This window comes from Puma concolor, chromosome E2, assembly GCF_028749965.1.
Source record: "Puma concolor isolate L17-30 chromosome E2, mPumCon1.1.hap2, whole genome shotgun sequence".
Classification (NCBI taxonomy): domain Eukaryota; kingdom Metazoa; phylum Chordata; class Mammalia; order Carnivora; family Felidae; genus Puma; species Puma concolor.
The window spans coordinates 55,380,841-55,402,272 of record NC_141681.1 but is presented as its reverse complement, the minus strand read 5'-3'; the positions used below and the strand labels follow the sequence as shown (position 1 = coordinate 55,402,272).

At 55.7% G+C, this 21,432-nt stretch overlaps 1 protein-coding gene across 5 annotated transcripts; it reads left to right on the top strand.

Moving 5' to 3' along the window:
• Nucleotides 1-2,051: 2,051 nt before the first annotated feature.
• Nucleotides 2,052-18,514, top strand: SYT3 (synaptotagmin 3). 5 transcript variants are annotated; one of them, XM_086690543.1, is made up of 11 exons: nucleotides 2,052-2,208; nucleotides 2,984-3,114; nucleotides 4,602-4,772; nucleotides 8,088-8,613; nucleotides 11,079-11,466; nucleotides 11,702-11,920; nucleotides 14,003-14,123; nucleotides 14,653-14,824; nucleotides 14,934-15,066; nucleotides 17,716-17,784; nucleotides 17,996-18,514. In XM_086690543.1, the coding sequence occupies exons 3-10, from the start codon at nucleotides 4,622-4,624 to the stop codon at nucleotides 17,779-17,781; spliced, it is 1,776 nt and encodes a 591-aa protein (XP_086546669.1). In that variant the 5' UTR covers nucleotides 2,052-2,208; nucleotides 2,984-3,114; nucleotides 4,602-4,621; the 3' UTR covers nucleotides 17,782-17,784; nucleotides 17,996-18,514. The 5 variants fall into 5 exon arrangements, with proteins under 5 accessions (XP_086546669.1, XP_086546670.1, XP_086546668.1 ...); XM_086690544.1 differs by lacking the exon at nucleotides 2,052-2,208 and adding an exon at nucleotides 2,317-2,341; XM_086690542.1 differs by lacking the exon at nucleotides 2,052-2,208 and adding an exon at nucleotides 2,410-2,810.
• The last annotated feature ends 2,918 nt before the right edge of the window (nucleotides 18,515-21,432 follow it).

Sequence of the window (21,432 nt, the reverse complement as noted above, 5' to 3'; positions counted from 1 at the left end):
AATAATTAAAAAAATAAATAAATAAAACAAATAGGTAAAAAATAAAGAAATAAAAAGTATATGAGCAAATGCATATAAGTATTAATTATGACAGTACTAAACAGGAACCTTTTTTTTATTTGTTTTTTTTTTAATTTTTTTTTTTAACATTTATTTATTTTTGAGACAGAGAGAGACAGAGCATGAACAGGGGAGGGGCAGAGAGAGAGGGAGACACAGAATCCGAAACAGGCTCCAGTCTCTGAGCTGTCAGCACAGAGCCCGGCGCAGGGCTTGAACTCATGGACCGTGAGATCGTGACCTGAGCCGAAGTCGGACACTTAACCAACTGAGCCACCCAGGCGCCCCCGTTTTGTTTTGTTTTGTTTTTAGCATCTCATGTGAATTTAATTTAATCCTCAAAATAACTTAATGACGTGGAATCTGGGTTTTTTAAAAACTACCCTCGTTTACAGATGGGGAAACTGAGGCACTGAGAATATAAGCAATTCACAGGCAATATTCAGAGCAGACCTTGGATTTGAACCCTGGCCCTGCCATGTCCCAAACCACAGGCACAACTGGGACACCACAGCCGCCAGTCCATGAGTCGATGTCTCTCTGGAAATGTGTCCCAGAAGTCTGGCAAGCCCACGTGTGTAGACATCTCTGGGTGTATGCATTGCTGCACACTTCCTTCTGTGTATCTCTTCCAGAACAGGGCTGCCTGTGGACTCTGGGCAGGCCAGCTGGGTGCGAAGGTCTAGTTGTGAGTGGGCTCATGGACTGCCATGTGGGGTCTGTGTGCATACATCTGGGCATGCGCCCCCCATGCCAGCTTCCCTGCGTGCAAATGCAGGTCTATCGGGGAGAACGAAGAAGCACTGAGGATAGGATTCAAGGTGCACCAGGGAGGCACTCCTGGGGGATTCTACAGGGTGACAGTAACTGCAAATGTACACATAGGTAGCAATAGGTGGGGAGGGGGTGGGATCTAGTTAAAGGGAGACTCTAGGGAACTTGTCTTAGAGTTGCCTTGGCAGAAGAAGAAAAATGCTTTTTAAACAAAGCTGAGCGGAACTGGAAAATTTGCCCCTCTTTTTTTTTAAGTGTATTCATTTATTTTTGAACGAGAGAGAGACAGAGACAGAAACAGAGAGAGAGCTCGCAGGAGGGGCAGAGAGAGGGAGAGACAGGATCAGAAGCAGGCTCCGCCCTGTCAGCACAGCCCACAATGTGAAAGCTCGAACCACAAACTCTGAGAACATAACCTGAGCCCAAGTCAGACGCTCAACGACTGAGCCACCCGGAAGCCCCCAAAATAATTTTTTACCCAAGAGATTCTATTTCTATAAGTGTCACTGGGAGTAGGGGAGGCAGCACTAAGGAAGCCTGTGGCTCATGCCAGCCACCCCTGCCGGCTGCTGCCTGTGACTATGTGGCTCTGGACCTTCTCCAAGGGACCTCAGTTTCCTCCTCTGTGAAATGGGGATAGCATAATTGCACCCCCCTAACAGGGCCAGTGAAGATTAAACAAGGAAGCGCTTTCAAAGCACTTAGCTCAGTCGCAGTGGCAATTATCATTAACCGCTATTAATATGGCAGTAACAATTACTTGGTGCTTTTGAGCAAGATTCATTAAGCACCTATTCGGTGCCAAGGCTTTATCTACGTTGCCTGGTTTTTTTCAAACGCCTGGATCCCTTAGGAGACCGTTTTATTGTCTCTGTATTTTTTTGTGATGAGGAAACGACCTCAGAGAAAAGAGCGCGAGGGCACAAAGGCAGGAGCCGGCCCAGGCAGGGATCCAAACCCAGGTCCCTGCTAGGACCTCACACCGGGCTGAGATTCTCCACACCCGCTAACTCTGAGGCTCCGCCTCCCCTCCCACCGCCAGCCTCCAGAACTCCCCACATGGGAGGACTCCAAGTCCCGGGTCCTGTGAAGGAAGGGCCAGGGGAGGAGTGGATTCCTGGATCTGAGAATGGAGGGGGGGGTGGGAAGTCATTACCCTGGGTTCTGGGAGAAGTGACTGGGGTCCCAGATTTTTCCAGCTGAGAGAAGAGGGGCTGGGGGGCCTGGACCCCTAGATCCTGGGGCGCAGAGGGTCACGATCCCAGACAGCTGGATCTTCCGCTGTGTAAGAGGGCTGGGTCTCGGACGCCTCGGTCCTGGGAAACCTCCCTCCTTCCTCGCTGCGGCCGCGCGATTTCTGCTCTCAAGCCGCAGGTTCGGAGGGGAGGAAGGAGGGGGTGCAAGGGGAGGAGCCGCGGACCTGCGCCAGGGGCGGGGGGAGGAGTCGAGCGGGCACCGCGGCGGGCGCGCGGGGCTGCGGCGGCGGCGGCGGCGGCGGCGGCTCCGGGTGAGTCCGCTCCTCCCCCCTCCCCCCTGCCCCAGCCCCCGCCCCAGGCCGATCCTGGGGGGAGGCCCCAGCGCGTAGGGGCGGGGGTAGGTGCAGAGGCGCGCGGATCTCCTCCCCGCGAGTGCGGGTGCCGCAGCGCTTGCTGGCCGCCCCGGGGGAGGGGCACGTGGCCCTAGAAAGGGGGGTCCCGAAACACCTAGGTGTACCCCAACCTCACCCACCGATCCCCCGGAGGTGGGGATCGCTTACCCACTCCATGGCCCTTGAGGACTTAGGACTCCGCGGCCTCTCGGGGTCCAGGACATCATTCCTCCCCCCTGCAGCGCCTTGGGACCCCGGCATCTCATAACCCCCCCCCCCACCCCACCTCCGAAAAAAATTCCCATCCTCTCTGCAGCCGGGAGAAGCATGAAGGACTTCAATTCCCAGCAGCCCATACAGCACCGGGTCTGTGAAGTCTTTAGCCGCGGTAGCGCGAGGCCTGTCGGGAATTGTAGTCTCTAAGCTCAACGGGAGCTGGGGCCCCGGAGGTGGGAGGGGGTGGCTGGACCTCCCGGGGGTCGCCTGGGGTCGAGCAGCCGGTCCGAGGAGGACGAGACGTGAGGCTCGAACTGAGCTTTTTCTCCTGGCCACGGCCCCCAGATCCGGCTCCTCCTCCCACCACCTGGCGCGTGGGGACGGGTCCGCAGCCCCTTGTCCGCCCTACAACCCCCATGGGCTGCCGCCAGCCGCCGCCTCGGCTGCCACCCAGAACACGGCAGGGATAAGCGCAGGTGAGTCTGACCGTGTCTGTCTCGGAGTCCTGGCCTTCTGCAACACCCCCACGACACCTGTCCATCCGTGAGCTCTGGTCTGCCCGTCCCTAATTTCCCCCTGCATTCTCCTTCCAGCCCATCTCTGATGTCTGCCTCCAAACCATGTGTGGCGAATTCCCCTTCGCCCCACATGCACCTCTTTCTCCCGGTCCCCTGTCTCGTATGCCCCCACCCCCATCCAACCTTCCTTCTGCACCCATGTCTGTCTGCCCAGCCCTCCTTTGTATCCTCGCCCATCTGTGATCTCTGGCCATCGCCTGTCAGTCTGTCCTTTATTCCTGCACCCCATCCGTTCTGCCAACCACTGTTTCTCTTTCAAAGATATTTCTGTCCTGGCGCTTCTAACTGTCCCTCCGTCCGCCCATCTCTTGCACTCCCATAAATTACACACTAGTCCACTCTTTATGGCTTGTGCATCCCAAATCGCAGTCCTTGACTTTCCCTGTGTCTGTTCATCTGTCCCTCCGTTCTGGGCCCCAGTTTGCCCTTCCCATTATCTCTGTCTCCCTTCCCCTTGTCTCTCCCTCCCTCAACTTGGTCCCTATCTCCGCATCCTGCACCTCCCATCCCACCCCAGCCACCACCGCACACAACCATCTCTTCTCTCTCTAACCCCATCCCTCCCTTTCTCTCGGTCCTGTCCCCTTCTACCTGGACCTGGCCTGTTTCTCGTTCCTTGAACCCGCCAGGCCCCTGCTCATGCTGTTCCTGCTGCTCTGGATGCTTTCCCCCACGCCAGCCCCACCACCCACTGCCGGTGGCCGCAGAGAGCCCCCCAGCTGCCCACTTCCTAGTCCCTTTGTGATATTTCCTCTGTTGCTTTTAGAGCACCTCTCACAGTGTGAGCACGTCTTGTTTGTTTATGTGGTGTTTGTTGACTTGCTTACTCCGTGTCTCCTCTCACTGGATTGTAACACCAGGAAGTCGGGGACTGTGTGGGGCGCGTTCTCTGCTGGCTCTGCAGCATCTGGCACAGTGCCTGGCATGTAGTTGGTGCTCAATGAATATTCGTCGAATGCATGAACGAAGAATGGCTGTCCCCTCGTCCGCCCACGCCTAAATTCTGTCCCTTTGTCTGGGCACCCCTAATCTCTGTCTCTTTATCTGTCCTTAATCTCTGCCCCTTGACTGGCCTCCCTAGTCTCTTCCTCCTTGTCCATTTGTCCCTGTTCTCTTTCCTCCTGTCCATTCACGCTGATCTCTGTCCCCTTGGTTGTCCAATCTGTTACTGTCTTCTTGCCTGCACCCCGAATTTCAGTCCTGTCTATCGGCCCCGGATTTCTTTCTCATCGTCTATCCCTCCCCAGTCTACCTCCCCTGATCCACCTGGCCCCAATCTCTGTCCCCTCGCCTGTCCTTCCCTTTCTCTCTTTCCCTTCTTATCCTTTATCCATCCCTCTCTCAATCTCATCTCTCATCTGCACCCTCGTCCGGCCCCTTCCAAGCACAGAACCCACCGGCCGCCATGTCAGGAGACTACGAGGATGACCTCTGCCGGCGGGCACTCATCCTGGTCTCGGACCTCTGTGCGCGGGTCCGAGATGCCGACACCAGTGACAGGTGCCAGGAGTTCAACGACCTGCGAATTCGAGGCTATCCCCGGGGCCCAGATGCAGGTCAGCACCCCCAGCTGTCTCGGCCAGCCCCCTGTCTCTGCTACAGTCAATATTTTCAGAGATTCAGAGCAGACTCGTTCAGCTTTCTGTTCTCTATGCGGCCCTGGCCAGTCCCTCTTAGGGTCTTGCCTCCATCCTGCTTGCTGCTGGTCCCCACACCTTTGATCTAAGGAGAAGGAACTAGGTGGGCCATTTGATTCCTGACCTTTTTGTGTTTGGCCCTGTGAGCCTCCTGCCCACTGCCCCCCACCCCAGCCACATACATGTCCCTTTCACATATCTGTTGTGTATCTTGCATAGTACTTAAAAGCTCAGGCTTTTGAGTCGGGCTGTCTGACTTGCCTGCATTCAAATCCCACTCCCCACCCCCCCCATGCCCCACCCCCGGCTACTTACTAATGGATGGCTTTAGGCAAGTAGCTCTTTTTCTGTGCCTCCGTTTCCTCCTGAAAATGGGGATAATAAAAGTGACTACCTCATGGGGCGGCTGAGTGACTCAAGTGATGTGACACATGTGAAGTGCTTAGAACAAGCTGGGCACACAGTGGTCATGCAATAAATGCTGGGATGTACTTACTGAGCACCGACCGTGTCCCAGGCAGTACGCAAGGTCCTTTGCATTGTTCATCAAGCACCCACAATGCCCCTTTGCGGTACACAGAATCCTCATTTTCGATGGCGGAGGGGAGACTCAGAAGGGTTAAGTGACTTGCCCAAGGTCACCCAGCTAGGAAGCGGCAGGGTTCTGAACACCAGGAAATGTCATGAGTGGCCCTGAGGGACCCTGAGGAAGCATGCGTGTAGAAGTTACACCTAGAGCCACACTTGCTGAGTGCAGGGCGGAGCTCGACACCTCGCGCGCCAGATGTCCAGGGACAGTGATGAGGAATGAGGTCCAGAGAGCTGCCAGTTTGTTTTTTATTTTTATTTATTTATTTTTTCAACGTTTATTTATTTTTTGGGGGGACAGAGAGAGACAGAGCATGAACGGGGGAGGGGCAGAGAGAGAGGGAGACACAGAATCGGAAACAGGCTCCAGGCTCCGAGCCATCAGCCCAGAGCCCGACGCGGGGCTCGAACTCACGGACCGCGAGATCGTGACCTGGCTGAAGTCGGACGCTTAACCGACTGCGCCACCCAGGCGCCCTGAGAGCTGCCAGTTTGTGCTCAGAGTCTCACAGCCTGTAAGCAGAGGAGCCAGATTTGACCCCAGGAAGTCTAGTATACTATGGCAATTTGGGGGTCCCCAAGCCCACCCTCCGTTTCTATGATTCCCTAGAAGGACTCACAGAAATGCTGTTCTACTCCTGGGTACGCTTTATCCGGCAAAAGGATAGGGATGAAATTCTGCGAAGGGAAAGACACAGAGAGGAGGGTCCAGGAGAGACCAGGCGTGAGCTTCCAGTCTCGGTCACGTAGACGTGGCTGACCGCCCGTGTGGCTGACCTTCACCTCCGGCCCCTCCAGGGGCCGAGCTGATACGGCACGTCCTAGTCCCCCCGCGTCAGTCACACTGCGGACCATCTGGCAGGGCCCATGGTTCCACAGGTAAACAAAAACACTTTCAGGGAGGAAGTTCAAGGACTTAGCGGTTCCTTCCCAGGAGCCGATCCAGGGCCAAACATTTCCTTGGGCAAGGTTGATCTTTTACTGCACAGCTACATCACCTTGCCAAGCCCAAATGGCGCCCCAGACCAGGCGGACAGAAAGGAGAAATCTGTCAGAGTTTAGAGGATCGATGTTTTGACTTGGAGAGGGTCTGGGTCAGGCTGTGGTAGAGGCAGGCAGCTCTTCGTTTTTTCTCTCCTCGTCTCCACCTTGTCCTCCCAAACGGCCCCCCTTTCTCCACTCTTCCCAGGCTCAGGAGGCTGGCAAGCCCTTGCTTTGGTTTTTAGCAGGTCCCTAGAACTCTAAGCAGATGTTGGTCACTTGGAAAGGAACACCCTAAGGGGCGGAGGGGAGTAGGAATTTCAGAGTTTGGCCATCGCCAGTTGTATGGCCCCACAGGGTCACTTCCTGTCTCTCAGAGCCTCCTCGTCCTCGTCTGTAAAATAGGATCGATCGCAGTGCCGTGCGGATTCACACCACAGACTGCTGACTTAGATGCCCTGGTCAGTTCGGGACGGGAGGGCATCCCCTCACCACCCGGCGTCCCCTGCAGGGACAGGACACAGCCAGTCCACTCAGCTGTCCTCGCTGCCAATAGCTTAGCCAATAGCTTCTCCCCACCCGCCATAATCTAGGGTCCGCACGGTGCACAAAATACCCCTGTGTTCTCCCTCGCTGAGACCCAGGAGTCAATCCCAAAACAGATTCACGTTTCCTGGAGGAGTCCTACTCCTGGCACCACTTCCTGAATGACCCAGGAACCTCTGGCTCGAGAACTAGGCTGTTCCCTGGGTTTCTCTGAAAGGCACATCAGCACACAGGAAGCATCTGCAAGGCGTTAGCCGTGGCGGCTGCTGATGCTGGGTTACACATGGCGGCAGCGGTATCACCAAACGTAACAATATTTGTCAGTCGAATAATAACCCGAGTCCCAAATACCATTTCTTGGGCAATAGTGAAACGTGACAGCTCTGGAGCCAGGCGCTCCGGGGTCAAGGTCTGACTCCAGCGCTGACCTGTGGGGACTCCGCCCAGGAGACTTTGGGTCCATTGACCTCAGTTTCCTTTTGGGGAAAGCAGGTGTTAATAAGGTTGCCAAGCTCCCAGGGCGCCTGTCAGGCACGAGTAAACCAATGCCAATATAGCACTTAGGTGTCTGGGACATAGTAACCACTCAGTAGACATCTCAGCGATGGGTCCACTTTACCTCCACCGTAAGAGGCAGGACTTCCTATTTTGCAAACGGGGAACGTGGGGCTCAGAGTGCTTAAGATATGCTCCCGGGGCCACGCGGCAAACACAGATTTGAACTCTTGTCGTGGGAGGAGTCACACCGGCTCCTCTCTCCTTGGTCATCTCCGAGCATTTGGGGGGACGTTGGGTGTGTCCTCTTCTAGAGAGGCAGCACGGGCTAGTGATTAAGAATCAGCTCCGAAGACAGACCGCGCTTTCAAATCCCAGATCTGTCCTTGACTGCTTGCGCAGCGTTATTCAAGTCGCTCCACCTCTCTGTGCCTCGGTTTCCTCATCTTTAAAACGGTTATATAGAGATACCCAGCCTGTGGGGCCGGGGAGTTGAAGTAAACGGACGTCAGGTGCCTAGGACAATGCATGGCGAATGCTAAAGGTTAGCTCTTTGGGGACAGCAGTGGGAGGATAAGCTCTGACCCCACCCTGACCCCTGACCTTTGTCCTCACTCTCTCCAGACATCTCCGTGAGCCTGCTGTCGGTCATCGTGACATTCTGTGGCATTGTCCTTCTGGGCGTCTCCCTCTTCGTGTCCTGGAAATTGTGCTGGGTGCCCTGGCGGGACAAGGGAGGCTCAGCGGTGGGCGGGGGCCCCCTGCGCAAAGACCTAGGCCCTGGGGTCGGGCTGGCAGGCCTGGTGGGCGGTGGCGGGCCCCACCTGGGGGCCGGCCTGGGTGGCCATCCTCTGCTGGGGGGTCCACACCACCACGCCCACACCGCCCACCATCCGCCCTTCGCTGAGCTGCTGGAGCCAGGCAGCCTAGGGGGCTCTGACCCCCCTGAGCCCTCGTACTTGGACATGGACTCGTATCCAGAGGCTGCGGCAGCTGCAGTGGCCGCTGGGGTCAAACCGAGCCAGACATCTCCTGAACTGCCCTCTGAGGGAGGTGCGGGCTCTGGGCTGCTCCTGCTGCCCCCCAGTGGTGGGGGCCTGCCCAGTGCCCAGTCGCATCAGCAGGTCACAAGCCTGGCACCCACCACCAGGTGAGACAGGCTACTGGGCTGGGGGTCCACTCTGAACTTCTGTTCCTCCTCTGTGTCTCTTTCCCAGATATGGTTCTCCTGAGCCCTGCAAGAGGTCCAGAGGCCTAGAGGTCCAGAGTCCTGAGTCCCGGGGCAGGAAGGGGCTGGGGGTGTGGACTCCTGGGTCCTGGGGAGAGAAGAGGCTAGGGCCCCAGACTCCAGGGTCTGAGGGAGGAGGAGCCTAGAGACCTGGACTCTCAGATTCAGAGAGCACAGGACTGCAGAATGAAGATTAGACCCCCGAGGCCCTGAGACACAAAGCGATTCGTGTCTTTCACCCTAAGCCAGGATTGGTGGTGGGACCTGGGATCCGTCTGATCGCTATCCGTCTGAGCGTGTCATTGAGCACCTAATATGAACTAGACCCGAGCTGGGTGTTGGAAAAACAAGTGAGCGTGGCAGCCAGACCCTGCCGTCATGCCTCGTACAGTCCAGGGCAAGTGGGTCCCCAGAGAGGCCAGCCCAGCCCAGCCGGGCCAGTGCTGCAGGAAAGTGGCTTAGGGGGCCACTTTAGCTGTGGGAGTCCAAGGAATCGCTGATTCGGTCTGGAAGGGGGCTGGGGCCTTCCAGAGATGGCTGAGACCTACAGAGTGAGGAAGAGTTAGCCGGGCACGGAGGTAGGGGTGTGAGCCGGGCATTCCAGGAGGAGGGAGCGGCCAGTGCAAAGGCTAGAGAGGAAGGAGGTCACAGTGCATTGTGGGAACTGCCAGCAGTCACTATGGCCCGCGAGTACGTGTGCGAAAAGGAGATGTGGCTGCAGCTGTGGGTGGGGCCAGACCACACAGGGTATTGGGGCCTCGAATGCCTGGCTGAGGGGCGGGGACTCTGTCCTGTGAGCAGGAGGGGCAGGGCCAGTTTTGGGTGTAGAAAGACCTCTCTGGGGCCACATAGGGGTGGACTAGAGGGACAGACTGGAGGCCAGTAGTCCAGGCAGGAGAGGAGGAGGTTGAGCTGAGATTGTGGGCACGGGGAGGAAAGGGCAAGGTCAGGGGGCAGGAGAGATGAGACTCGGGGCGGATGGCTGTGGGGTAGGAGGGGTGGGGACAGGTGCTAACAGCACCCATCCTGGCCTGGTGATTGGGTGGGTGTCAGATCAGAGGATCTAGGAAGAGGAGTGGGTGTGAGGGAGACCTTGAGCTCATCTGGATCTTGTTGAGTGTAAGGCCTCTGGGGCAGTGTCCAGGGAAACTGCCTTCAGAAGGATCATCTTGGGCCCCAGACAGTGATGGGAGAAGGTCCCAGGACCCTGGTAATCCCAGGACCTGGCCAGGGGCCCAGGGGCTCATGGGAGATGGAATTTGGGGTCTCTGGGGAAGCCCCGCCCCCATTACATACATGGAGACACTGAGGCTCAGAGGGTGTCGGTGACCTGCTCAAAGTCACCCCGGGAGCAAGGAGTGGCGGGGGATCTGTAGCTGGAGCCCCCACCCCCACCCCCACATCCCTTTCCACGGCTGGAGCCTCCCGCTCCCCCCACCCTGGGCCTGCCTCTCAGCACATCTGGGGCTGCCCGTCGCTAGGGGCCCCGTCACGCGGACTTCACCCTGGGGGTGACTGTCCACGCGGGACAGGGCAGATGAGCCGGGGCCACGGGGACGGGGGAGTTTGGGAGAGGGGAGGGGCGGGCTTTGAGGAGGGGGGAGATGAGGATGGCTCCAGTGTCTGGCCTACAGATCTCGGTGGAGCACGGGGACCCTGGAGGAGGAGCGGGTCTGGGAGAAGGCGCTGAGCCCAGCGGGGAAGGGCGTGCAGGGTCTGGTGGGAAGCCGAGGCCGGGAGCGGGTCTGGGCTGGAGCCCAGGAGACACATTTAGCAGACAAAAGGCTGTTGATGGGTGTGGAAACCTGGGACGCAGATGAGCCTGTCCAGGGAAAGCGTGTGGTTGGGGGGGGGGGGAAGGGGAGAAGAGGCCCAGAGGGGCCCGAGAGGGGAGCTCTGGGCTTCCAGAATGTCCCATCGACACTAGGAACGGTGGAGAAGGAAGTTGAGAGAGAAAGGACAGGCCAGGTGGAGCGGTGGTCAGGTGGGAAATGTGATACTGGGGCTAAGGCAGGTTGGGGAGATTTGAAGAAGGTTCAGGAGGTCTGGGCTGTGTGGGGCCTCTGGAGTCCAGAGAGGTTATTCTGGGTCATGCACTTGAGGTCAGGGGGAGGCTTCTGGAAGCCGGTGCATAAGCAGATGCTAGCTGGAGCTAGTTTAGAGACCGGGATACCCCGCACCCCCCTCCCCCAACACAGGTGGAGAAACTGAGGCTCAAAGAGCGCAAGTGGCTGGCTCGAGGTCATAGTGAACCAGGGTGGGATCTGTGGCCACCCAGATGCAGTGTTGGGGGAAGAGGCAGGGAGGAGTCTCCCGGGTCTTTAGATGCTGTCAAAGATCCCCACCTTTGTCAGTGGCCCCACCTTGGTCTTCCCCACCCCCCACAGGTACCCGGCCCTACCCCGGCCCCTCACCCAGCAGACCCTGACCCCTCAGCCGGACCCTGGCAGTGAGGAGCGGCCGCCTGCCCTACCCTTACCCTTGCCAGGCGGTGAGGAAAAAGCCAAACTCATCGGGCAGATCAAGCCCGAGCTGTACCAGGGGACTGGACCCGGTGGCCGGCGCGGTGGCGGGGCCGCGGGCTCGGGAGAGGCCGGAGGGGGGGCGCCCTGCGGCCGCATCAGTTTTGCCCTGCGGTACCTCTATGGCTCCGACCAGCTGGTGGTGCGGATCCTGCAGGCCTTGGACCTCCCGGCCAAGGACTCCAATGGCTTCTCAGACCCCTACGTCAAGATCTACCTGCTGCCGGACCGCAAGAAAAAGTTCCAGACCAAGGTCCGGAGCGAGGGTCCTGGACATCCGGGTCCCACGGAGGAGGGGGAGGGGGTCTGACTCCTGAGGCTGAGGGAAGAGGGGCTGGGGGTCTGGACTCCCGGGTCCGAGGGAGGAGGGGTTTGGGGGTCTGGACTCCTGGGTCTGAGAGGAGGGGTTTGGGGGTCTGGACTCCTGGGTCCTTTGGAAGCGGCTGATGGGTGTGGTGTCCGTCTGCCCCCTCCCCCACCCCCTGCAGGTGCACAGGAAGACTCTGAACCCTGTATTCAACGAGACATTCCAGTTCTCGGTGCCCCTGGCCGAGCTGGCCCAGCGCAAACTGCACTTTAGCGTCTATGACTTCGACCGCTTCTCACGGCACGACCTGATCGGCCAAGTGGTGCTGGACAACCTCCTGGAACTGGCTGAGCAGCCCCCCGACCGCCCACTGTGGAGGGACATCGTGGAGGGCGGCTCGGTCAGTGGCCCCTGCATCCCTCTTCCTGGGGACCCAGGACCCCTCAGTTTCCGACCTCTCTGCCCTTGGACTTCATAACCCTCTAACTTCTTGACCCAGGCTTTTCTTTTGAAATTTATTTTATTGCAAAATATTGCAAGCATACAAGCAAAGTGTAGAGGTTGATATCATGGACCCCCATCCTCCCCCCCCCACCCTGTCAAATGCTGACGTCATGCCTGGACCCCAGACCTCCCAACTTCTGACTCCCCCTTTGACATCTGATGGTAACAACTGGGAAAATTGTAACAGACACCCACCAACCACCTCCTCATAACTTCATGGTGTGATCTTACGACGTTTGCCCTCTGACCCGAAATTCCTGACCTTCCACCGTCCTGACCCCGGAATTCCCAGCTTGTAGTTTTCTGACTTCCTTCACCCTCCAACCTCCTGGCTTTCCAGTTCCCAAGCTTCCTGAAACCCCAGCCCCTCTGATCTCTGAACACTTTACATTTCAAACCCATGACCTCCAGATCTAATCTCATCCTCTGGTCTCCGCCTGAATCCTGATAGCCTCATCCCCCCGGGCCTCAGACATACCTGGGTCCCCAGTATCCCCACACCCCCAGTTCCTCCAGCAACCAGATTGTAGGGTCCACAACGCCCAGCACCAACCCCCTGCTACTGGCCAACTTCCTCTGTCCATCCAGTCGCTCCAACATGCTCGTTGGGTGTCCTGACCCCTTCTGCACCCCCAAGCCTCAAACCCCCAATTCCTAGGCCCTCTCGGGTCTGATCTGTGCATGTCACAACGTTCCAGCTGTCTGCCGGTGTGGGGCAGCTGTGTGTGCACTGGGTGTGAGCCCTGTCCTAGCTTTGTCCAAATGATGGCCACACTCAAGGTCCTGCCCTCCTCTGAGCCTCAGTTTCACCATCTGCATGATGACACAATTCCTACAGTCCCCTTCCTCCTGCCTCCACCTTGTCTCCTTGTGTCTGTCACTTCTTCTTTCCTCCCCCCTCATTATCACCAGAGGTCTTCACTCATTTATTTGTGCCTTCATTCCTTAAACAGTTGACTTTTTTCGTTTCAGGATCAGGCCCCGGGGACCCCACACAGTCCTCGGGGGCTCCAGGTCTAGGTGGTCACAGTTAGCTGTCAAGGGCAGGGAGTGGGGGGGGTCCAGGGACCTGGGCCTCATCAGTGTGGTAGGGAGGCCAGGGGCCCAGATGACGCCGAAGGACAGGGCAGGGCGGGTCGTGGGCCCGGGGCCAACTCAGCCCCCGTTCCAGGTCTGTGTGGGGTGTGCGAGTCTCTGTCTCCTCTGTGGCCTCACTTAGGGCTGGTGTGTCCCCTGCCCTCCCTAAGACTGACTTCTCAGTGTCTGTCACACTGTTTGGATCTCTGTCCCTCATTCTGGGTAGGTTTCTGTCTCTCTCTCTCTCTCTCTCTCTCTGGGCCTTTGCCCTTCTCCCCACCTCATTCTGGGTCTCTTTCACTCTGTCCAGGTCTCCATACCCTCCACCAAGTGTCTATACCCATTTCTTGGGATCTCCTGCCCCTTGGGGGCTCTGGCACCGCCGCCCCCCCCCCAACCCGGACTCTGTCTCTCTCCTCTGGGTCTCTGTCTCCCTCTCCTCCCGGCCTCTGTATTCTCGCTTATTGTCTGTCTGTCTGTGTCTCTCTCTCTCTTTCTCTCTCTGAGTCTCTATGCCCCCTCTCTGGGTTTTCTTGCTTTAGGACTCTGTGGGTCTGCCTTTCAAGCTATAGCTCTCAGTACCTTGGTCCTTGTCACAGCCTACATTTCACTGTGCGTGCGTGCGTGCTCTGTCTCTCTCTCTCTCTCCCTCTCTCTCCTGCTCCCTCCCTGCACTCGTGCCTCTTTGCATCCTCCCTGCAGCGCAAACCAGCTTTGCTCGTGGCAGGCAGCTGCGACCAAGGAGTTACCAGGTTTGGCAGAGTCAGACTGTGAAGTGGGTGGGCAACCTGAGTCCTGGATGTCAGGGAGGAGAGCTGGACGTTCCAGATGGGAGAGAACGGGAGGCAGAGACAGGGGAGACTGAGGCAGGGCACGGCGGAACGCCTTTCCCCAACTGCAGGAAAAGGCAGATCTCGGGGAGCTCAACTTCTCACTCTGCTACCTCCCCACCGCCGGGCGCCTCACCGTGACCATCATCAAAGCCTCTAACCTCAAAGCGATGGACCTCACTGGCTTCTCAGGTGGGTTCGTGAGGCGCTGGGACCTCATGGAGGAGCATCTGGGGGCCCGGGCTCCTGGGTCTGAGGGAGGAGGGGCTGGGGGTGAGGCTTCCTGGGTCTGAGGGAGGAGGAGCCGGGGTTCTGGATTCCCGGGTCTGAGGGAGGAGGGGCTGGGGGCCTGGACTCCCGGGTCTGAGGGAGGAGGGGCTGGGGGCCTAGATTTCTGGGTCTGAAGGAGGAGGGGTCTGGGGACCCAGACTTCTGGGTTTGAGGGAGGAGGGGCTGGGGGCAGGACTCCTGGGTCTGAGGGAGGAGGGGTTGGGGGCTAGGATTCCTGAGTCTGAGGGAAGAGGGGTCTGGGGGCCCAGACTTCTGGGTCTGAGGGAGGAAGGGCTGGGGGTGAGGACTCCTGGGTCGGAGGGAGGTGGGGCTGGGGGCCTAGACTTCTGTGTCTGAGGGAGGACGGCAATGGGGACCCAGACCCGTGGGTTGGACGGGGGTCTGAGGGAGGAGGTCGAGTCGGTTCAGGGCTCTCCATGCCCACCCCCAGACCCCTACGTGAAGGCCTCTCTGATCAGCGAGGGGCGGCGTCTGAAGAAGCGGAAAACCTCTATCAAGAAGAACACGCTGAACCCCACGTACAACGAGGCGCTCGTGTTCGATGTGGCCCCGGAGAGCGTGGAGAGCGTGGGGCTCAGCATCGCGGTGGTAGACTATGATTGGTGAGGATCATGGCCCGGGCCGGGGGGCGGGAGGCCAGGGGATGGGACCGAGCCCGCCCCCTCCCTCCCGAAGTGCTCAACGCCCCCCCCCACGCCCCCCTCACCCCAGCATCGGGCACAACGAGGTGATCGGCGTGTGCCGCGTGGGCCCGGACGCCGCCGACCCCCACGGCCGCGAGCACTGGGCGGAGATGCTGGCCAACCCCCGCAAGCCCGTGGAACACTGGCATCAGCTGGTGGAGGTGAGCTGGGCGGCCTCCCAGTGACACTCGGGACGCCATTCATGCACTCATCTAGTCATTCCGGCCTAGGTTGGACTCTAGACCACCTAGGTTGGAATCCCTGTCTACCAACTTTAGCTGTGTGATTTAGGGCAAGTCACTTGACCTCTCTGTGTCTCAGGTAATTCTACTGAGAAATGAGGTTGTTGTTATTGTTTATAAATTTTTTTAAGTTTATTTATTTCTTTTTGAGAAAGAGTGAACATGAGCAGGGGAGGGGCAGAGAGAGAGAGAGAGAGAATTCCAAGCAGGCTCTGAGCTCTGAGCACAGAGCTGGATGAGGGGCTCGAACTCAACTAACCAGGAGATCATGACCTCAGCCAAAAATGAGAGTCGAATGCTTAACCGACTGAGCCACCCAGGCACCCCTGGGGTTGTTAATAGCATCTAAAGTTAGGACAGATAGGGGGATTCAATGAGTTAATGCAGGATTCAGTGTCTGCCTCTCCTTAAGGGCTCAGCAAATGGTCAGCTACTGTTACTATTATTTCCCATGATACTAAGTCCAAAATAAAGGGGGAAAACTGAGTGAGGGAGCTGGGTTAGGTTTTGGGGGTGTTCGGTTTTGGTTCAGTTTGTTTTTTTTGTTTTTTTTTGTTTTTTTTCAACGTTTATTTATTTTTGGGACAGAGAGAGACAGAGCATGAACGGGGGAGGGGCAGAGAGAGAGGGAGACACAGAATCGGAAACAGGCTCCAGGCTCCGAGCCATCAGCCCAGAGCCCGACGCGGGGCTCGAACTCCCGGACCGCGAGATCGTGACCTGGCTGAAGTCGGACGCTTAACCGACTGCACCACCCAGGCGCCCCTGGTTCAGTTTGTTTTAAACAGGCTGTAGTTGAAAGTCAGTGGATTGTGGTGTACTGGGTGGGGATCAACAACTTTTTCTTTCTTTTTTTTTCTTTAATTAATTTTATTTATTTTTGAGAGAGATGAGGCGGAGGAGGAAGAGAACCTTAGGCAGGCTTCATGTGCAGCGTGGAGCCAGCTACAGGGCTCGATCTCAGGACCCTGAGCTAGTGACCTGAGCTGAAATCAAGAGTCAGACGTAACCGACTGAGCTACCCAGATGCTCCCCAAATTTTTTCTTAAGAAGAAAATAAAGTCTTGGGGTGCCTGGGTGGCTCAGTCAGTTAAGCGTCCGACTTCAGCTCAGGTCTTGATCTCACGGTTCATGGGTTCAAGCCCTGTGCCTGGAGCCTGCTTGGGATTCTCTCTCTTTCCCTCTTTCTCTTCCCCTTCCCCACTCACGCTTTCTCTCTCTCCAAAATAAATAAACTAAAAAATAATAATAATAAAGCGATGTGCATTGCAGCATACTTCTTCATTGTTTTCGACATTTTATTTTTTTTTAATTTTTTTTTTAACGTTTATTTATTTTTGAGACAGAGAGAGACAGAGCATGAACGGGGAAGGGTCAAAGAGAGGGAGACACAGAATCTGAAACAGGCTCCAGGCTCTGAGCTGTCAGCACAGAGCCCGACGCGGGGCTCGAACTCACGGACCGCGAGATCGTGACCTGAGCCGAAGTCGGACGCTTAACCGACTGAGCCACCCAAGCGCCCCCATTGTTTTCGACATTTTAAAAACTTTTTAACTTTCTGGGGAAAAAAATTAACCATAAAAAAGATGTAAAAAGAAGGCTGCTTATTTTTCCTTTCGTCTCAGTCTCTAATATGACACAGGACCGGCCTCTGTTTAAAATTTGATATTTTGGGGGCATCTGGGTGGCTCAGTCGGTTAAGTGTCCGACTTCGGCTCAGGTCGTGATCTCACAGTTTGTGGGTTCGAGCCCTGAGTCGGGCTCTGTGCTGACAACCCAGAGCCTGGAGCCTGCTTCAGATTCTGTCTCCTTCTCTCCCTGCCCTTCCCCCGCTCACACTCTGTCTCTCTCTCTCTCTCTCTCTCAAAAATAAATAAACATTAAAAAAATTTTTTTAATTTGATATTTTGCACATCGTGGATTTTTTTTTTCTTGGGTTAATCTTGATTTTTCAAAATATCGCATTGCAAGGGTAGTTCCCTCGATTGCTGAGTTTGGGCACAGCTGAAAGTTTGCACCCAGGGTGGACGGACTCCTCCTGGGCCTGACTGTAGCCTAGCTTTGGACTTTTCTTTGAGGGGTGAGGAGGGATTTTAAGCAGCAGAGCCCAGGGCTCAAGCCTGAGGTTTGAAAAGACCATGGCTCTATTTAGAGGGACAGATGATAGCTCCTTTCTCCTTCCATCGCTCACTCTTCCCCTAGTTTACTTGCTCATTTCACCAACTTCTCCAGAAGCTTCTGTGTGCTGTGCTCGTGCTGGGCAATGCTGGGAGCACAGAGAGGGGTGGAATCCGGGCTCAGTGAGGTCCTGACCCCGACTTTCAGCTAGTGGCGCACCATAGTGCATGGCCCCAGAGGGTCTTTCTACCCACCCCCACCCCCCACACTGACTCTGCCCCTTCTCGGCCCACAGCCCTCCCTGGCTCCCCAGAGGCTCCAAGACAGGGTCTCAGCTCCTCTGAGGCGAGTTGAGTGAAAAGGGAGGTTCGACGTCTTATTGTGTTGCTTATTAGCGATTGTCTTGCCTCTGTCCCCCATATCTGAACCTTCTGGATTTCCTCATTTCAGGAAAAGACTTTGTCCAGCTTCACAAAAGGCAGCAAAGGATTGTCAGAGAAAGAAAACTCAGAGTGAGGGGTAAGGAACCCAGACCAGGGGAGGACGGAGGTTGGAGTCCCGGACTCCTGGGTCCGAGGGAGGAGGGGCTGGGAACCTGGAATCCTGGGCCAGATGACGGAGGGACAATGGGCCAGGATTCCTGAGTCCCTGGGAGTGTTGATGGAGCTACAGCAGGTCACGGGCCTGCTCTCTGCCGTCGCTGACATCTCCTCCCTGTCCGGTCCTGCAGGTCTGGCCTAGGCCCAGGATCGGACCAGGCCCCCTCAGGACCCCATCCCTTCCTGCCCGGACTGTGAATTCATCTCCTCGAAGCCATAACGTCCGAGCTGCGTGGTGCGGGGCTGCCTGGGCCCACCCATTCTTGTACCCCGGGAGGCGCGAGGGTGGGAGGCAGGCGGGCCCAGCTCCCTGTTTCAGGGTTGGGGGGGGGGCATTCAGTCTCCACTGTGTCTGTCTTCCCTTCCCCAGGGCTCCTCTTCCAGGCAAGGGGCCATGCATGTCTGGGGGACCCCAGCCCCCCAAACCCTTCGTCTTTCTGTCTGTCTCTTTGCTGTTTGTCCAAGACTTGGTGTCCTGACCCTTGTTCTTGCTGTGAATGTCAACAGACCGATCCTCCGTATTCCCCCAGACACACACACACACACACCTGTGTCTACCCTTTCTGTTCAACACACCCTGCGTCTGGCCGATCCCCCCACTGCTGCTGCTACCAACACCGGAATAAACACACACCGTGGGTCTCACTCCACCTGGGGCTCCTGTCCTCTCTGGGACCGGGAAGCTGGGTTGGAACATCCTGGCTCTGGGTTCAGACCAAAGTTTTATTCACTGGCTGAGTGACCTCTGGCAACTAAATTGGTCTCTTTGGAGCCTTAGTTTGTAAATGTTATGTATGCCATGACCCTTATGATTGTAAGACACAAAATGCAACCCAAACTACCATAAGCCACAGGCAGAACTGAAAGCTCTTTGTACATGGTGAGTCTGAGCATACAGAAGGACTTCAGGCATGGTCAGATCAAGGTGTTCAGGTGACTCTGCATTGCTCCTTATGAACTCATTCTCAGGCAAGCCTTTGCAATAGTAATAAGTTTGGAGCCATTTGGAGCTCCAAGCTTATAATGCTGTATCTGTTGTGATGGCTTCAGCTGCATAAAACAGAATTCCACCAGAAAGAGCTGAAAAGATAGAGATTTCTTTTGCTCACATAACAAACCTTTCAAAGACACGCAGGCCCGGTGTTAGTTCAGCTGCTCGGCAACGTCAGGCACAGGGTTGACATCTCTGAGATTCTTTTTGCCTTCCCTTCATGAATACAGACCACGGCAGTACCGTGCATTACGTTCTCACACGGTGGCATCCAAAGCAGGAAATGTGGGGGGCGCCTGGGTGGCTCAGTCGGTTAAGCATCCGACTCCTGGTTTTGGCTCAGGTCGTGATCTCATGGTTCGTGAGTTCAAGCCCCACCCTGGGCTCTGCGCTGGCAGCACGGAGCCTGCTTGGGATTCTTGCTCTCTCCCTCCCTCTGCCCCATCCCCCACTTGTGCTGTCTCTGTCTCTCTCAAAATAAATAAACTTTAAAAAATAAAAATAAAAAATAAATAAAGCGGGAAGTGTGGCAGGGCCCTCCCCTTGTGTGTTGGTCCCTAGACAGGTTGTCCTTATTTTTCATTTGCCAGAACCAGGAGCAGTGGCCACCCTGGGTTGCAAAGCAGCCTGGGAAACCCATCTGTGTGGGTTTTGCCAGCAAGGCAGCACGGAGAGGGGAGTGATCGTTGGGCAGGAAATTAACGGGACCTACCGCAATCGCCCTCAGAAGATCATTTCAGAGGAGACAAAATTGGTTCCCCCCCCCTCTCTCTCTCTCTCCGCTTCCGTACCATTGAGGAACAGTATTCTGACTGGTCCTGTTAGCGCCTTGGATGACCACTTCAGACCAGTCACGAATCCAGCTGGCAAGCTTCCTGTTGGCACCCTCTCCCATGACTGAGGCCCCCTCCCCTCCCCACCTTGCTGGGATTGGCTCAGGACCCCCTCAGGACCTCATCCCTTCCTGTCCAGCTGGGAATTCATCCCCTGAAGTCATAAGGTTCTTTTTTTTTTTTTTTTCTCCCAGTTTAATCACTTATTTTGAGAGAGAGCGAGAGCACTTGAGCATGAGCAGGGGAGGGGCAGAGAGAGATCAGTGCAGAGCCTGACACGGGGGCTTGAACTCATGAACTGTGAGATCATGATCCAAGCTGAGATCCACAGTCAGACGCTTAACCGACAGAGCCACCCAGGTGCCCCCCTCTCTCCGCTTTTTAGAGAACATACAGCACTGTTTTTTTTTTTCATTGAACTCCAGCTAGGGGTACATTTTACTCTCTTTTCTCAAGGAGAGAGCAGCACTTCTCAAACCCTAATAAATGTCAGGGTTATAAAGATATAATCGCACTTGTAAAGTTCATCCTGAAGGTAAATAGGGCAGCCTATTAGCATCTACAAGAATTGCAAGCTAATTTTAACTTAATAAATATCCTGAAAATTCCCCTAAGGAGACAGTCCATCATGCCAAAGAGACTTATGCTTTAAAAAAAGTTTTTTTTAACGTTTATTCATTTTTAAGAGACAGAGCGTGAGTGGGGGAGGCACAGAGAGAGAGAGGGAGACACGGAATTGAAGCAGGCTCTAAGCTGTCAGCACAGAGCCGGACGCAGGGCTCGAACCCATGAACTGCAAGATCATGACCTGAGTCGAGGTCGGACACTTAACTGACTGAACCACCCGGCGCCCCCAAAGAAACTTATGTTTTAAATTAATGTCATCCTCTACTGGTTTCTTGGGCGTGCTGCTAGTTTACTTTTCTTGCAATCTGTGATGATGCCAGTATCTTCCACAAGAGTTTGTCTGGTACCCAAGTGAGCTCGGAAGTCAGACGACCTCGATTCAAATCCCTCCTCCACACCTATTAGCTCTGTGACTTTGGGCAAAGTGTCTAACCTCTCAATGTCTCAATTTCTTTAACTGTAAGATGGAGAAAGTGATAATGCCTACTTCCCAAGAATGTTACACGGATTGCGCGCCTGGGTGCCTCAGTTGGTTGGGCCTCTGACTTCATCACAGGTCATTATCTCACCTGTTAGTGAGTTCGAGCCCCGCATCAGGCTCTCTGCTCTCAGCACAGAGCCCGCTTCGGATCCTCTGTCTGCCTCTCTCTCTGCCCCCTCCCGCTTGTGCTCTCTCAAAAATAAATAAACGTTAAAAAAAAAAAAAAAGAATGTTACACAGATTAAATGAAAGGCTGTACAGCATTTAGCACACATTGGAGGTGACCTGAATGTTAGCTAATAACATTGATAATGATGATTAATTATTAGAATATATCTGTGCATTAGGAAGCTTCATTTTATTTTATTATTTTTATAATATTTAATTTTTTTATTTGAGAGAGAGCAGGGGAGAGGAACAGAGGGAGGGGAGAGAATTTTAAGCAGGCTCCATACTGAGCGTGGGGCCCAACTCGGGGCTCGATTCCACAACCCTGGGATCACGACCTGAGCCAAAATCGAGGGTTGGGTGCTCGACCAACTAAGCCACCCAGGCGTCCCCAAAATCATTTTAACACTGACTGACTTCATATATGAGTGTCAGCTGTCCCAGAAGGCAGCAAGGTGTTTCAGTGCG

Excerpts from the sequence above, each read along its gene's own strand:
- SYT3 (XM_086690543.1), top strand. The coding sequence starts at position 4,622 with ATGTCAGGAGACTACGAGGATGACCTCTGCCGGCGGGCACTCATCCTG. Across the intron at positions 11,467-11,701 it reads AGAAAAAGTTCCAGACCAAG|GTGCACAGGAAGACTCTGAA; the intron begins GTCCGGAGCGAG and ends CACCCCCTGCAG. Across the intron at positions 14,825-14,933 it reads GCGGTGGTAGACTATGATTG|CATCGGGCACAACGAGGTGA; the intron begins GTGAGGATCATG and ends CCCTCACCCCAG.